At 43.8% G+C, this 17,774-nt stretch overlaps 1 protein-coding gene across 6 annotated transcripts in view; it reads left to right on the top strand.

Annotated features, from left to right (window-relative positions):
* The window catches only part of LOC144487067 (NACHT, LRR and PYD domains-containing protein 3-like), a 53,152-nt gene extending 36,038 nt beyond the window's left edge, over window positions 1-17,114 (top strand). For all 6 annotated transcript variants that reach the window (XM_078205125.1, XM_078205123.1, XM_078205120.1 and 3 more), the window contains 5 exons: window positions 203-298; window positions 5,985-6,151; window positions 12,647-12,818; window positions 12,903-12,968; window positions 15,722-17,114. In XM_078205125.1, coding sequence (XP_078061251.1) covers window positions 203-298; window positions 5,985-6,151; window positions 12,647-12,818; window positions 12,903-12,968; window positions 15,722-17,106 — 1,886 coding nt within the window. In that variant the 3' untranslated portion in view covers window positions 17,107-17,114. The remainder of the gene's footprint in view (window positions 1-202; window positions 299-5,984; window positions 6,152-12,646; window positions 12,819-12,902; window positions 12,969-15,721) is intronic.
* The last annotated feature ends 660 nt before the right edge of the window (window positions 17,115-17,774 follow it).

Genomic DNA, 17,774 nt, shown 5'->3' with positions numbered 1-17,774 from the left:
AGCCAGGAATTGAACCCGGGTCCCTGGTGCTGTGAGGCAGCAGTGCTAACCACTGCGCCGCTAAGACTACTACTAATATTGCGGTAACATGTGAGATTGTAATATTCTGAAATATATCTTACACACCAGTAAAGATCTCAGCCCTCTGCTTCTGATTTTGTATTAACATCTGACCCTGACATTGATATTATCCTCATTACAGAGTCTCAGAATCCGGAAACATCTGTCAATATCATGGCTGAAGGTTCAAACAAGGGAGAATATCCAATGTCTTCAACAAGAATTGGCATGGACACAGGTAGGATCACAAAAAAATACAAATATCATTCCTATCCTGCCTGCAGCTCACACCGGAAGAGGGAACGGGACAGGGACTGAGTAGAAAGTTGGAGTGAGTGACCATCTGGAGCAGGTTTAACCAAGGTTTGGCCCGGGGGCTGGGTGTGACCCGTGAAGCTCCTCTACATGGTCCCAGAGAACATTTTCAAATTATTGTCAAACAACTGAGTTCCAATTCAAATTCAGAGCTTGTTTCTCTACTCCATTTGCTGCTGATAGGCCGACTAGTGAGAGCATCAGCAGCTAACGAAGGAGAGAAACAATCTATGATTGGTGGAGCAGTGAACAGTGTGCTGAAGGCTGGTGTTGGGCAGGCGCGGCGGGGCCGGGTGGATAAACTCACTGAGCTATTCGTGTTTAGAAATCCACATTCCCATCTATCCTCAATAACACTTGGCTCACTTGCATCACAAAAATTCATCCACCTCCGATTTAAAGTATTTAATTACCCGCCACCTCCAACCTCTTCTGAGGCAGAGAGTTCCAGAGGGCCACATCAGCTCTGAGTGAAAAAATCTCTTAATCTTTGACCTAAAAAGGCAGATCCTAATGATAAAACAGTGCCCCCGAGTTCTGGACTTCCCCACAAGATTCAAAATCCTTTTCATGTCCTTGTTGTGAATATTGTTCAGCATCTTAAATACTTCAGTTAAGTCACTGCTCACTTTTCTGAACTCTGGTGGAAACAATCCCAGTTTATGCAACGTTTCTTCATAACACAACCTGCTCATTCTGGGAATCACCTCTTCTGAATCGCCTCGAATGCATTTACATCCTTTCCTTAAATAAGGAGCCCAAAAACCGCATGCAATTTTCGAGATGTGGTCTTACCAATGCCCTGTATGACTAAGGCATAATATCCTTTTGGAGTTAAATTCCCTTCGTAATGAAGGAGAACATTCCATTAGCCTTCATTATTTGCTGCACGTGCATATTAACTTCTTGTAACTCATGTCTGCAGCTCTGAATTTTGCAACCGTTCTCCTGTTTAATAATACTCTGCTTTCTTATTCTTCCTGCCAAAACAAACAACTCCGCATTTTCCCACATAATACTCCACCTGCCAGATGTTCCCCACTCACTCAATTATACGCAACCTCCTTTGGTGGAATTTTCCCGTGCTGCCTGCCACAGGAATCGGAGCAGGCAGGACATGGATCATGCAAAGGTCCATTGAACTCAGGCGGGATTTTCCGGCATTGGGGCGAGCATGGCAGGAAAATCCTTCACAACATACTTTCCCACCAATCTTTGTCTCTTCTGTAAATTTAGCCGTGATGCCTTCACTTCATTTATTGCATGATCTGAATTGTATCAAGTTGAGGCCCCAGAACAGACCCCTGCGGGACTCCACTTGTCTCATCCTGCCAATCAGAAAAACACCCATTCATAAATATTCTATGTTTTCTGCCAGCCAATCTTCTGTCAATACTAATATGTTACCCCCTAAACTGTGAGCTTTTATTTTCTGCGAAGCATTGACATGACACCTTCGCAAATGGCCTCTGGAAATCCAAGTGCAGCGTGTCTGCAGGCTCTGCTTTATCTAAAGAGCACATTACTCCTTCATAGAATTCCAATGAATCAGCTCAACACAACTTCCTTTGCACAAAACCACAAAATTTCCTTGAATTTTTCAAGTACCCGGCTACAATCTTCTTAATGATCCATTTGTACACCTTACCCACAACAGGCGTCAAACTAGCTGGCCTATCGTTTCCTGTTTTCTGCCTCCATCTTTTATTGAATACACAGGTTAAATTTACTGGTCCTTCACCCTGATGGAAACTTTCCAGAAGCTAGGGAATTGTAGGAAATTAACAGCAGCACATCTACTACCTCATTAGCCTCCTCTTTAAGATCCTGGGATGAAATCCATCAGGACCTGGAAAGTTGTCAGTCCATAGTTCCTGCAGTTTGCTCAGTACCAATCCTCCTAGTGACTGTAACTTCATCAAGTTCCGCTCTCTGTTCAACCTCTTGATTTAAAGCTGTTACTGAATGGTTTTCATACCCTCCAGAGTGAAGAAAACAGCAAAATATTTGTTCACTTCATCTGCTATTTCATTATTATCTTCTATTATCTCCCAATTCTCACTTTACACAGGACCAGCACCCACAGTACCTGCTCTTTTCTTACTTAAATAATTATAAAAACTCTTGCTGACTGTTTTCACTGTCTTTAATCTGCTATCTGTTTAAGTTTAGAATAAAAGTCTCAGACCCACTGTTTTCCCTGAAACTGGCACTGGGCAGGAAACGTTCTTTTGCACTCTTGCTCTTTGCATCAGTGAACAGTGTCAATCCCCCTCACTATATTCTCCTGGAACAAAGTGTCAATCCCCCTCACGGTATTCTCCTGGAACAAAGTGTCAATCCCCCTCACTGTATTCTCCTGGAACAAAGTGTCAATCCCCCTCACGGTATTCTCCTGGAACAAAGTGTCAATCCCCCTCACTATATTCTCCTGGAACAAAGTGTCAATCGCCCTCACTATATTCTCCTGGAACAAAGTGTCAATCGCCCTCGCTATATTCTCCTGGAATAAAGTGTCAATCGCCCTCACTATATTCTCCTGGAACAAAGTGTCAATCGCCCTCACTATAATCTCCAGGAACAAAGTGTCAATCCCCCTCGCTATATTCTCCTGGAACAATGTGTCAATCCCCCTCACTATAATCTCCTGGAACAAAGTGTCAATCCCCCTCACTATATTCTCCTGGAACAAAGTGTCAATCCCCCTCACTATAATCTCCAGGAACAATGTGTCAATCCCCCTCACTATAATCTCCTGGAACAAAGTGTCAATCCCCCTCACTATAATCTCCTGGAACAAAGTGTCAATCCCCCTGACTATATTCTCCTGGAACAAAGTGTCAATCCCCCTCACTATAATCTCCTGGAACAAAGTGTCAATCCCCCTCACTATAATCTCCTGGAACAAAGTGTCAATCCCCCTGACTATATTCTCCTGGAACAAAGTGTCAATCCCCCTCACTATATTCTCCTGGAACAAAGTGTCAATCCCCCTCACTATAATCTCCTGGAACAAAGTGTCAATCCCCCTGAATATATTCTCCTGGAACAAAGTGTCAATCCCCCTCACTATAATCTCCTGGAACAATGTGTCAATCCCCTCGCTATATTCTCCTGGAACAAAGTGTCCAGCTATTTATTTCTCTGCCTGATGGTGCACGTTGCCTGCAGTTCGGCTTCCAGATCAATAATCCTGATCCGGATTTCCTCCAGCTGCTTACACTTTCTGCAGACATGTTTGTCAGGAATCGCCAATCCACCGAATCCGCACATTTCTGGAGTGTCGGAGGAAATCGGAGCACCTGGAGAAAACCCACGCAGACAGGGGGGGAATGTGCAAACTCCACACAGGCAGTGACCCAAGCCAGGATTTGAACCCGGGACCCTGGCGCTGTGAGGCAGCAGTGCTTGCCGCTGTACCACTGTGCCACAGGAGTTCCAGGATTTTGACCAAGTAACAGGGAGTGAGGCAGGCTATAATTCCAAGTCAGGATATATAGCTTGGAGGGGACCTTCAGGTGGTGTGTTCCCAGGCCTCCGCTGCCATACCAGGTGATCAAGGTCGTGGTTTTGGAAAATGCTATCTAAAGATATGGAACAGTGATTAGCATTGCTAACACAGCGCCACAGACCCAAGTTCGATTACAGCCTTGGGTGACTGTGCGGAGGTTGCATGTTGTCCCCGTGTATGTGTGGGTTTCCTCTGGATGTTCTGGTTTCATCCCACACTCCAAAGATGTGCTGGTTGGGTAGATTTGTCATGTTAAATTGCACCTCAGTATCCAAAGATATTTAGGTTAGATGGATTAGATGTGTGAGATGACAGGGATAGGGCAGGGCAGTCGTCCAAGGGAGTATGCTCTTGTGAAGAGTTAGTGCAGACTCAATGGGTTGAATAAGCTCCTTCTGTGCTGTTGGGGTTCTATGGTTCGATGGATCATTGGTGAGTTGCTGCAACACATCTTGTGGATGCCACATGTTGCTTTGGTTGAGGAGGGAATGCATGTGCTTCGATTCTCTCTTGTTAGACATCATAATTCCTTGGCACTTGTGTGGCACAAATGTTACATGCCACCTCCACTTGGCAGCCAATTCAGCATTACCATCATTGGCCATTATTGATATTTTGGGGATTGTTTTTCACCAGGGTGACCAACCATCCCAGATTTTTGGGACCGTCTTATGTATGAACCCTGTGTCTCTGGGCTGTCTCTTGCTCGGAAGCTTGTTGTCCTGTAACTTGTGTTTCAAATTCAGCACATGCATTGTGTGTGTTAGCCGAGGTGCAGCCCTTCTGGCAGGTAGCTCTGACACGTCTGGGAGTGACCTCCCCATCCCCCTACACCTGCCCCAGCACGAGAGATTTGGAAGCACCCTCTCCCCACCTCCTCCACCCTCATTCTGATACCAAAGCTATTTCCTTACCTCATAGTTGGTCACCTTGACCAGAAACTGATCAGCTATATAAATGCGGTAGCAACAAGAGCAGGTTGGAGGCTGCGCATTCTGCGGAAAGTTAGTCAGCTTCTGTCTCCTTCGAGTCAACAATCCACAAAGTACAATGTTTTTAAAAAGTTTTTCTTTGTGTCATAAGTCAGCTTACATTAACACTGCAATGAAGTTACTGTGAAAATTCCCTGCTCGCCACAGTCTGGCATCTGTTCAGGTACACTGAGGGACAATGTAGCATGGACAATGCACCTAACCAGCACGTCTTTCAGACTGTGGGAGGAAATCGAAGCACCCAGAAGAAACGCACACAGACACGGGGAGAACGTGCAGACTCCGAACGTGCAGACTCCGCACAATCACCCAAGCTGGGAATCGAACCTGGGTCCCTGGCACTGTGATGCAGGAGTGCTCTCCACTGTGTTGCCCAAGTAAGGTGTAATGGAAAACTTGCAACTTGCCTGATAACTGTGACTTCACAAGCACACAAGAAGTTCTACACCACTTAGGAGAATGTAGCCCACCTGATCAGCAGCCCATCCACCACAGAAGTGCCTTTGCCACCAATGCACAAAGATAGCAATATGCATCATTTACAGGATGGACTGCAGCAACTCACCAAATCGCCTTTAACAACAATTTCCAATCCTGCGATTTCTGCCCAACCAGAAAGACAATGACAGCAGAAAGATGGGAAGATCACTCTCACTAATTACAGACTCCCTCCAATCCACACAACACCCTCACTTCGAAGAAGACCTTCACTGTCACTGGATAGAGAGCCTGTCAATACCTTTCGAGCAGCACTGAGTGTACAGACACCAGGAACATTGCAGCGGTTCAAGAAAGTGTCTCACCAGCTTTCCAATGGCAATTAAGGATTCACAACAAACTGCCCTTGCCAGGAACCCTCACATCCAGTGACTGATTTTTTAAAATATTGAATTTATTTTTGAAATTGGTCGTCTCTTGTGAACCATGGGTACTAATGGGTCTGGGGCAAAGGTGGTTATTGGGAGTCAGGTCAAATATGTTATTGCTGAATGTTTCTGTATTCCCACAGGTGTTTGATACTGTGGCTCACGAGCCTTCAGTTGCTTCCTGTCAAGGGAAGTTTCATTGACAGAAATGTGTTTATTTTTCTCCATTTGTGTTTACAGATCCGAACTCCGCAATCACTCAGTTCCTGACAAAGTGTGATGATTACCAACTGTTCCAGCTGACAAAATTCTACCAGGATAGGCTGGAGCAGGCGATTGAAGGAGGAGTGGATGGGGTCAGCTTATCGTTAACATACGAGAGGATTTTCACTGGACAAGAACATCGGGTAAGTGGGAGGGATGAGTTCAGGATGTATTAACAAATGATGACGAAAGAGCTGGTTCTGTCTACATCATCTTCTAGCAGACAAGGAATCAGATGCTGCACTGATAATGAAGTTATTGACCAGTACAAATCCTGTTATTAGTCTGCACCAGACTCAGGCATGAGATGAGGATGGCCTCAAGGGTGGACAGCTTTGGGAACCTAAAGCCACCAGTTTCTTCTCAGCATGCACAACTTACCCCACACGGGTCCAACAGCAGAGTGGCTATGTTACTGGATGAACAAACTGAGATCTTAACTCCTAATCCAGAGACGCAAAGTTCAATCTCATTGTTTGAGAATTTAGAACATAGAACGTAGAAAAAATAATACAGCACAAACAGGCCCTTCGGCCCACAAGTTGCGCCGGTCATGTCCCTACCTACCTAGGCTTATATATAGGCTTACCTATGACCCTCAATCCTATTAAGTCCCATGTACTCATCCAGAAGTCTCTTAAAATACCCTATCGAGTTTGCCTCCACCACCACTGACGGCAGCCGATTCCACTCACCCACCACCCTCTGAGTGAAAAACCTACCCCTGACATCTCCTCTGTACCTACTCCCCAGCACCTTAAATCTGTGTCCTCTCGTAGCAGCCATTTCAGCCCTGGGAAAAAGCCTCCGAGAATCCACCCGATCTATACCTCTCAACATCTTGTACACCTCTGTCAGGTCACCTCTCATCCTTCGTCTCTCCAAGGAGAAAAGACCGAGCTCCCTCAGCCTATCCTCATAAGGCATACCAACCAATCCAGGCAACATCCTTGTAAATCTTCTCTGCACCCTTTCAATCTTTTCCACATCCCTCCTGTCATGAGGCGACCAGAACTGAGCACAGTACTCCAAGTGGGGTCTGACGAGCGTCTTATAAAGCTGCATCAGTATCTCCCGACTCCGAAACTAAATCCTCGATTGATGAAGGCCAGCACACCATACGCCTTCTTAACCACCTCCTCTACCTGCGAGGCCGATTTAAGAGTCCTATGGACCCGGACCCCAAGGTCCTTCTGATCCTCTACACTGCTAAGAGTCTTACCCTTGATATTATACACTTTCATCCCATTTGACCTGCCAAAATTGACCACTACAGATTTATCCAGGTTGAACTCCATCTGCCACTTCTCCGCCCAGTTTTGCATCCTATCTATGTCACGCTGCAGCTTCTGACATCCCCCCAACCTATCCACAACACCACCAACCTTCGTGTCGTCGGCAAACTTACCAACCCACCCCCCCATTTCCTCATCCAGGTCATTTATGAAAATGACAAACAGCAAGGGTCCCAGAACAGATCCCTGGGGCACTCTAGTGGTGACCCACCTCCATTCTGAAAAAGACCCGTCTAAAACCACTCTCTGCCTTCTGCAGGCAAGCCAGTTGTGAATCCACAAGGCAACAGCCTCTTGGATCCCATGCCCTCTCACTTTCTCGTGAAGTCTTGCATGGGGGACCTTATCGAACGCCTTGCTGAAGTTCATGTAGACCACATCTACCGCTTTTCCTTCGTCAAAGTGTTTAGTCACATTTTCAAAGAACTCCACCAGGCTCGTAAGGCACGATTTGCCTTTGACAAAGCCGTGCAAGCTACTTTTGAGCATACTAAACTTCTCTAAATGTTCATAAATCCTGTCCCTCAGGATCGTCTCCAACAACTTACCAACCACTGAGGTTAGACTCACCGGTCGGTAATTTCCTGGGCTATCACTATTCCCTTTCTTGAATATAGGAACCACATCCGCAATCCTCCAATCCTCCGGAACCTCTCCCGTCTCCATCGACGACACAAAGATCATCACCAGAGGCTCTACAATCTCTTCCCGCGCCTCCCACAGTAACCTGGGGTACATCCCATCCGGTCCCGGCGACTTATCTATCTTGATGCTATTCAAAATTTCCAACACATCCTCTTTCTTAATGTCCACATACTCAATCTTTTCAGTCTGCCTCAATCCTGTGGTACAACGACCCAGGTCTTTTTCCACCGTGAATGCTGAGGAAAAGTATTCATTAAGCACCTCTGCTATTTCTTCCGGTTCTGTACAGACTTTCTCACCTTCACCTTTTATAGGTACTATTCCTTCACATCTCATCCTTTTACTCTTCACATATTTATAGAACACCTGAGGGTTCTCCTTAATCTTACCTGCCAATCCTTCTCCTGACCCCTTCTGGCTCTCCTAATTTCTTTCTTAAGTCCCTTCCTACAAGCCGTCTACTCATCTAGATCCCCATCATCGCCTAGCTCTCTGATCCTTTTGTATACTTACCTTTTCTTTCTCACTGGGTTCAGCGCAGCTTTTGTGCACCACGGTTCCCGTAACCTACCAACACCTCCCTGTCTCATCGGAACGTTGTCATGCAGAACTCCAGACAAACATTCCTTGAAAATCTGCCACCTTACTTCCTTGAGAATGCCTCCTTCCAATTTACGCCTCTAATCTCCTGCCTGATGGCTTCATATTTCCCCTTACTCCAGAATGAACTAAGCTAATTAAATAAGATTAGACTGTCTACAAAACCAATCTGCTTCACTAAGGGAAGGAGACATGCTGCCCTTACTCAGCCTGGCCTGTATGTGGCTCCAGACACACAGTAACACAGTTGACTCTTCACTGACCTCTGAAAAGGTCTAGAAAACAAGGCAAACTAACTACAGTCAGGTATAATAAACTAAACTGGGTGCACCACGCTGGACTGGATTCGCTAACATGGCCCAGTCGACCCTGCAAAGTCCTCACTAACATTTATGGACTTTCAGCACATTTTGCAGAACCCATTCCGCAGATATGTGAAGCTATAACCTGCCATCAATATGATCCTGTAACTATGATGATCAAACAAGGTCCCAGACTCCTCCCCTACTGTTCCTGGATCTGTATGTTCCCACCAGATGGATCTGCCAGAAATTACAGCCCAGTGGTATTGTATAAACGTGGAGAGTCCTCAATATTATCTTTGGACCCCACAAAATCTTATGTACTGAGGTCAAATATAGACAAGAAAACCTCCTCCTGATCACTGCCTTCCTTCAGTTGATGAAAATGGACTTTTCCATGTCAATGTGATTAAAAAAAGAACAGGCACAAAATTTACTCATGGGGCTGGCAGGGCACGGCGGTGGAGAGGGGGCTTAATTTCTCCAGTCAAGCCTGTCTCAGTAGCACGATTACTGACTGAACTTCCCAAGTTTTGAAAGTCAGATCAGCCAGAATGAGCTTGTGGCTCTTGGCAAGTGAACGTGGAAAATCCTAGTTTTGTTCTCATCCATCTCACAGTCGCAAATGCACCAATCCATGACAGTATCAGTAAGACTTACCGCACAGTCCTTGGTGGAGATGAAGTACTGTCTTCAAACTGACAAGTGGTTCTGTTGTTTGCGATGTTATCCCCGTGCTAAATGTAATAGATATTGAATAGATCGACTGTTTCTAAACTGACAGTTGGCCATCAGTCACAGTATTGTATTTCCCCACAATCTATTAGATAATAGCATGGCACACTCACACACCACCATTACAATCAAACCAGAGGCTCGGTCCTGGTTCAATGAGTTGCGTTGGAGAGCATTGCAGGAACAGCATCAGGAATATATAAAAATGATGTGGCAACCTGGTGAATCTACAACTAGCCACAATGGTATAGAGAGAGAAGCAACTTGAGCCTCAACTAACAGCATAATGCTTTGCAGTCCTGCCATGTCAGTCATATGATGTTAGATAATTAGACAACAAATGTGTAGGGGGGATTCTACAAACATTAACATCAGAAACAGCAGATCCCAGCTCGTGGCTGACAAGACTGAAGCATCCACAACCACCCTCAGCCATAAGTGTTCACTGATAATTCATCTCAGCCTCCTCCTGAGATCCCCATCATCACAGAAACTGGTCTTCAGCCAAATGAATTCCCTCCACATGATATAAAGGAATGACTGAGGGCATGATGTGCAGAGACACCGACAGCATCCTGGCTGTAATGCTGTAGGTTCGTGCTCCAGGACTAGTCACACTGTGAGCCAAGCTGTTCACCCCAGCTAAAGCATTGGCATTTACCCACCAATATGGAAAAAAATCCCAGGAAAGTCCATGGTAAAAAGAGCAAATGCAATCGAGTTATTACCATTTTATTCGTCTACTTACAGTTATCAAAACAATGTAAGGTATATCGACAGTGTTTTGAAGTGGTATTTGCTCAGCAATTACCTGCTCGCAGATACTGAGTTTGCACTCTGCTCCAGAGCTCCTTTGGTTCAGACATGGCTAAAAGCATTACAGAGGAGAGGTGATAGTGCCGATCGTTCACATCAAGACAGCGTTTTAAATTGTGTAGCATCAAAGAGTTTTGGAAAAATTGGACTCAGTGGAAAACAGCAATCATATCACCCCTCAAACTTTTATTTTCCAGTGAGGACATGTTCACTTTACACACTGGCTCCCACTCACCCCCACCATTGTCTCACAGGTTCGAGTTGTTCCCATCTGAAGCTACAATAAGCTTGTTGTACTGAGGGAAACACAACTGAATGTAATATTCTGAATGTGATCACACCAATGTTTTTAGGAAGGCACAGGAGTATCTCAGTTTCTTGGTTCAATGTTACCCTTTTAATACATCGCAACATTAAGTTTACTCCCAAAGTAACACAGAGAATGGCATTAATAATCATTTAATTTCAGAATTTTATAGAATAGAAGCTGGAAAAAAGGACACAATGTGGATAACACTGCGAATATTGTGAATCTGAAACAATATGGAAAGGTGACAATAGATCTGTCGGTATCTGTACAAAGAACAGGGGAACAGTTCAGGTTTAACTCTCATGTGGACTGGCAGAAAAAAGGCAAGAGTTTGAGTGGGACTGGAGAGACCAGAGGAAAAAGTCAGGATGTAGCGGAAAAGGAGTGAACTGTTCAGTATTGCTGTAACAAAAGCTGGTCTAGCCAGCGATGCCCACATCATTGTCTGTTTCCCTCACAGACTCCATCTCCAAACCACTTGATTGTATTCCTCTCCCAGCCTCTGACTGAGACCTAGCCAGACTATCTGTGATTTCAGCATTCAGTATCAAGCAGAACTCCATTTCCTGCACAATTGCCAGTGCAGAAATATCCTTATTGTCTGCACGTAACACTGCAAGTCTGTACCCCTACCTCAGCACAGCGCCTGCTGAATCCTGTTCCATGTCTTTGTTCACCCCAGATTCAGCTGTTCCAATGTTCTGCTACATTGCGTCTTATCTTCAGCTACTCAGATTCTGCTGCCTTTACTGTGCTCCCACTAGACTCCAGATAACACTGTGTGCTCATAAACCTGTAATGGCCCCCAGTCCTCAGATGCCTTTGCTTTAAAATGTCCATTCTTCTATTTGACCTGAGTCAATGAATTTGAACCTTTCCTTTCTTGTAAACTCCAGTCTGAAATTCTCCATTGCTCTGACTCTGACATTCTGCGGCAGGCTCTCCTTCACACCCCGCAATAGTAGCTAAATATTATCTGTCAAAAATTATCTAACTCCTCAATCGTCCTTACTGAGCTTTCATACGTACTAGTATTTTTTTTTAAAGTTCTGTCTCTGGCATTTGAATTACTGTGCAGAAATGATTAAGTGATTAGATTTTTCGCCATTATTATTAGCTCATTTCCCTGACATAAAGCATCAGTCGGTATTTGGATTACTCAATGGTACTTTATCAGTCAAATTTCATTTTAAAATTCCTGCTACTTAAATAACTTGATGATCAGAATAATCATTTTTCTGCCATCTGAGTTCTGATTTGCCGCTGTTTTATTTGCATACACATGGGGAACAGGGATAGACCATTTAGTTCCTCGATACTGTCCCGCTGTTAAATAACATTGCGGCTTATTTAATAGTACCCTCAAATCTGCATTCCCCCCCTATTCCCTATAACATATCAGCCCCTTGATATCAAAAGTCCATCTACCTCTCTCTTAGAAACATTCAAAGACTCTGCTTCCACCATTTTTTTCAGGAAGAGGGTTCCAAAGACTCTTGACCATCTCAGAGAAAATAGACTTTTCCTCATCACCTCCGGATTTCTGAGTAAATCACACAGTGAGGCAGCAGGATTGAGGTTTCAGAGAAAAGTGGGTCAAATTATTCATCATGAACCTGATATCATGGCAGACACTGAGAGACAAGCAAACAATTACATTAAAATGCTGCAGATTCTCAGTGATCCCTCACTCTCTGCAAATATATTTTTGATTCTAGTTCAGTTGATTCACATTTGTTTATCGTTAATGACTGCAATGAGATGTGAAGATAATTTTCAGTCCGTGTTCATTATGGATCAGGACCCGGCCCAGTGACTGATTTCTGAGCTGAAAGCAACTGGGAAATCCCATCACTGAGCAGGTCCTTTCCATCCCATTCTCAGTGTTTATCTTTCACTCTGCGTCTCATTATTCTTCATTACTATTCTTCATAGAAAGTCACTGAGCTCGTGGATAAGGGAAACCGGGTAGACAGTTCCAAACTTCTGCTCAATCTGGTGATGGAAAAAGGATCTCGGGCTCGAAGGGTGATGTGGGAATCCTTTGTGAAAATGCGTCACGGAGTCCCAAAACTGGATAAAATACTGAAAGAAATACAGGAGCGTGGTATGGTAAAATCACAGTGAATTCAATTTCCCATTTAAACACTGTCGATATCACTGATTTGATTTCATGAATTTATTTAAACAGGTTCTGATGCATTCGATGACATGAACATTGCACAAGGTTTATCTGAATTGCCCAGTCGCCTGAAAGGTAAGAGATGAAATGGAGATTATAAACTATTTAACTTCTGAGAATCTGAATGATTGATTACAACCTTTGTTTAAGAGGTTGTGAAAATCTGGGAATTGGAAAGTTAAAGGCTGGGGTAACTGGGCTGAACATGATTGGGGTTTGTCACTGTTCCTCAACTATACAGAGATTCATTCCAGTACACAGGATTTCTCTTGTAATCATTGCATTTTTTTCTCTTAATTAAATTGCTGATTGCTATTATTTTGGAAGTCTTGTGTACACCTTGCAGAATCCCACTACCCTGTAAATCTCAGCATGAACCTTATAGAAACACAGTAACAGAGAAAATGGTTGCAGGGGTAGGCCATTTGCCCACTTCCTCCACACAGCTCACCCTCCCACCTACTTTTGTGTAGTCTGCACGTTTGGAGAGATTAGATTTAATTCATCCGTCTAAATCATTAATATATATCATGAATAAGTGGTCTTGTGGTAATTGATATCAGCCTTTTAATTGATCACAACTTTATCTTTCAAGTAATTGGACCAAGTCACGGAATTCTCTTAACAGCTGTTTTAATCATCTGTATAGTGAGGACTCTGGAAAGTCACAGGTCACAGTCTGTAATGAATCAGAATACAGAATTCCTACATATATAAACAATTATAGTTTCAAATTCAGTCACAGGTAATTAGCATATACCAATCACATTTTAGGAGTTACCTCAATCCACTCAGTTATTGATTAAACTTGCATCATTCAGATATTAAAACCAATCACAGTCACCTTAAGCTACTGGTCTTAGTGCTTCTCTTTGAAAACTTCGATAAGAACTTTTTTTTCATAGCAGCTTATGTGACATTAACCCTTTCAGTGGTCTCCCAGCACCGTGCAGTATCCCACTAGTCACAGTCTGCTATTTGGAAAAAAGACCCAGTTATTGCTACTCTGTTTCCTCCCTGCCAGCTTATTTCCTGTCCATCTCAATACACTGCTCCCAAATCAATGTATTGAATTTTACATGCTCATCTCTTACCTGGGACCGTGTCAAAAGCCTTCTGAAAGTCCAAATAAATCACAACCATTGTCACCTTCGTCACCTCTGCTAGTTGCTTCCTGGAAAAAATTCAAGTAGATTTGTCAAGCAAGAATTCCGCTTCATATATCCATGCTGACTGTCCAATCCTGCCACTGTTTTCAAATGCTCTGCTGTTAATGAACTATAGCATTTTCCCCACGACCAATAGAATGTTCCAGAAAACTATTCCGTATACACTCCAGGAATTTCTACTCTACGTTAGTGTGTCTGATTTCACTTGGCCAGTCTATATGCAGGTTAAAATCTCCCACAATTACTGATGTTCCTTCATCACATGCGTCACTAATTTCCTGTTTAATGCCATCCCCAGCCTCATCACTACAGTTTGTGGGTCTATCTACAACCCCCGTTAACATTTTGCATAAGTTCATAAGATATAGGAGCAGAGATCGGCCATTCGGCTCATTGAGTCTGCTCCGCCATTCAGTCATGGCTGATATGCTCCTCATCCCCATTTTCCTGCCTTCCCCCATAACCCTTCAACGCATGAACAATTAAAAATCTATCTAACTCCTCAAATTTACTCCTGTCCCAGCATCCACCACACTTTGGGGCAGCAAATTCCACAGATTCACAACCCTTTGGGAGTAGTTTCTCCTCAACTCTGTCTTAAATTTGCTATCTCATATCCTATCACTGAAAGGATAATCCGTTAAATCAGGGGTGTCCTTTTAACCCAATGTAAGAACTAAGATAAATATATTTTCAATTTCCCAAAACTAGGTTATAGGAAACAACAAACATAATTAACCATGCATTATAATTATTGTTAAACAGTTCAAATGAACTGTGAATGTTTACTGGTTTCATATTACACTTAGCAAAGTAGATTCTTGTTCTGTTTCCTGTTGCCATCATGGCAGAACTGTTATCAAAACACAGTTAATGAATCTACACGTACAACTGCTGAAACATAGTTATTGATTACTGAAATACACTACAACAAAGGGATGGGTATTCTTTGAATTCTCTGTCTGAAGGCAGGTTTGAACCACGGCTGAATGATCTCCGGCACGGGTAAGGCAAGGAGTGAGGTTCCGATTTTGCCCCAGATACAACGGGGATCGGACCCCATGCTGCTGACACAATATGGCCCACAATCTGACCAACTGAGCCAACCGGCTCCCCAGTAACATGGGTGACCAGGCAACAGCCTGATAGAATAGGAGAACTTTCCATGTTCAAAACTGTTGGTATTCCAATGCTCACACAGTATGAAAGGGAACCTGTTGAAGGTGGGATACAGTCACAGTGAGACTCCTGAACAATTACAATCTCTCCATCTCCCATTCATATCCAATATCCCATTTACCATTTCTGCAGCAGATTGGGAACACCGACTAGTTCACAGACTGATGGACCCGAAAATCGCCTGTCATGTAACCATGATCCTTGCAGACTCCCAGTGAGGTGTCTGTATTAAGGGCAGGTTGGAAAGCATTAACCATCAGAGAGAAAACATCACCTTTATAAAATCAACAAGTTATGGAAATATTAAAGTTAAGTCACGATCTGAGACTTTAAATGGAAATTGTTGATTGTCAAACGAAGTTTCCAATAACTTAATTTTAATTCCTGCACAAACCTGGACGGACACTGTAAAGTAAGTCTAACAATTCAGCAAAGATGGTGTTTTCATGCAACTAACATTTCTCTCTGTTCTCATTGAAGATCTTCAACAGAAACACAAGGAGACACTCCGGGTACAAACTGAAACACTGAGAGTGAACACTATCCTCATAAAGGAGAAGGTTAAGATTTTCCAGCTGGTTGATCGATACGCTGAGCTAACGGTTATTTCTACTGTTCGAGATCGGACACTTGTCGAACATGAACTGCTGGCAAGAGGCCGAGACCATGAAGAATGGAGAGAGAAACATCTCCGGAAAGAACTGGAAAAAATCCGAACTGATCAATTGTTCCAGAGCAGCTTTTCCCAGAGAAAATCCAAATCTGGGAATTCAGCAGCAGTGAGCGGAGTGCCGGGAATTGGAAAAACAACAATGGTACAAAAGATTGTTTATGACTGGGCCACTGAGAAAATATACCCACACTTTCAATTTGTTTTCAGTTTTAAGTTCCGGGATTTGAACACTATTAACTGTAGAATAAACCTGAGGAATTTGATACTGTTTTTCTATCCTTACTTTGGGAATATTCTGGGAGAGCTCTGGAAGAACCCAGAGGGATTGCTGTTTATATTCGATGGTTTGGATGAATTCAAGGACAGTACTGATTTTGCCGACAATCAGAGAAATACAGAACCTCAGTCCATGTGCACAGATCCTGAATTCCGGTGTGAAGTGTCTGACATTGTGTACAGTTTAATACAGCACAAGCTGCTCCCAGGATGTTCAGTGCTAGTGACCAGCCGCCCCACTGCATTACATTTATTGGAAAAGGCTGAGATCAGTGTCTGGGCTGAAATCCTGGGATTTGTTGGTGATGAACGGAAGGAATATTTCAACAAGTTTTTTGAAGATCAGACGGTGGCAGCAGCTGTTTTCAAACACGTGGAGGAGAACGAGATCCTGTACACCATGTGTTACAACCCTTCCTACTGCTGGATCCTCGGTCTGTCACTGGGTCCCTTCTTTACACAAAGAGACAGGAAACAGCAGCAAATTCCCAAGACCATCACCCAACTATATTCCTACTATATTTACAACATTCTGAAAAACCATGGCCGAGAGATTGAAAACCCCCGTGATGTGTTACTGAAGCTTGGTGAGATGGCCTTCACAGGAGTCTTCGAGAAGAAGATTGTCTTTAGAAATGAAGATTTGATCAAGTACAATCTACAACCTTCCCAGTTCCTGTCTGGGTTCCTGATGGAACTTTTGGAGAAAAATGATTCTGCCCAGAGTGTGGTTTACACATTCCCACACCTCACCATCCAAGAGTTTGTAGCTGCACTCACACAATTCCTGACTCCAGATCCCGGGAAGATCGGGAAACTCCTCAGTGAGACCCACAGCGAGAAAGATGGGCGATTTGAGATATTTCTCCGTTTTGTTGCTGGTCTGTCCTCCCCACAGTCAGCTTGGCCCTGGTGAAGTTTCTGGGTTCGTTTCTTCATCAAACAACCTGCCGAGTGATTGACTGGGTGAAGGAGAAGGTTGAAGGGCAGATTGGAGACACAGAGACTGAAACTGGGAAGAGGAAGCTCCTGAACACATTCCACTACCTGTTTGAGTCTCAGAATAAAACACTGGCTCGGAACACAGTGGGATCTGTGGAAACACTTTCATTTAGTGAACTGCGACTGACCCCGATTGACTGTGCGGTCCTGTCTCATGTCATTGGACTCTGTGATACAATAAAACACCTCGATCTAGAGGAATGCTACATTCAGTGTGAAGGGTTCCGGCGGCTGGGACCCGTTCTGCACAAATGTCTGGAGTTGAGGTAACTGTTTGGTCTCATAGTGGATATTTTCATTGTTGAGAAGCCATTTCTTTTGTTCTAATAAAACAGAGGCATGTTCATTCGAGGACGTCAAGAGAGAAACAATGTCCAATGGTCACAAAGTGTGGGAGAATGGCACAAAGTAATAATGCTCATTTGAGAGCAGATGCAGATATGATGGGCCGATTGGCCTCCTTCTGAACCTGTAATAAATCTAGATTCTCTGATAAAACTACATCATTTCAAGAAGGCAGATTCTCGTGGAATAGGCGTGGATAATAAATGTTGGCATAACCAGCGATGCCCACGTTCCTTG

The sequence above is a fragment of the Mustelus asterias genome, unplaced genomic scaffold (assembly GCF_964213995.1).
Source record: "Mustelus asterias unplaced genomic scaffold, sMusAst1.hap1.1 HAP1_SCAFFOLD_570, whole genome shotgun sequence".
Taxonomy (NCBI): Eukaryota; Metazoa; Chordata; class Chondrichthyes; order Carcharhiniformes; family Triakidae; genus Mustelus; species Mustelus asterias.
Note: the sequence above shows the minus strand (reverse complement) of the source record. Positions and strands in the feature narration are given on the sequence as shown.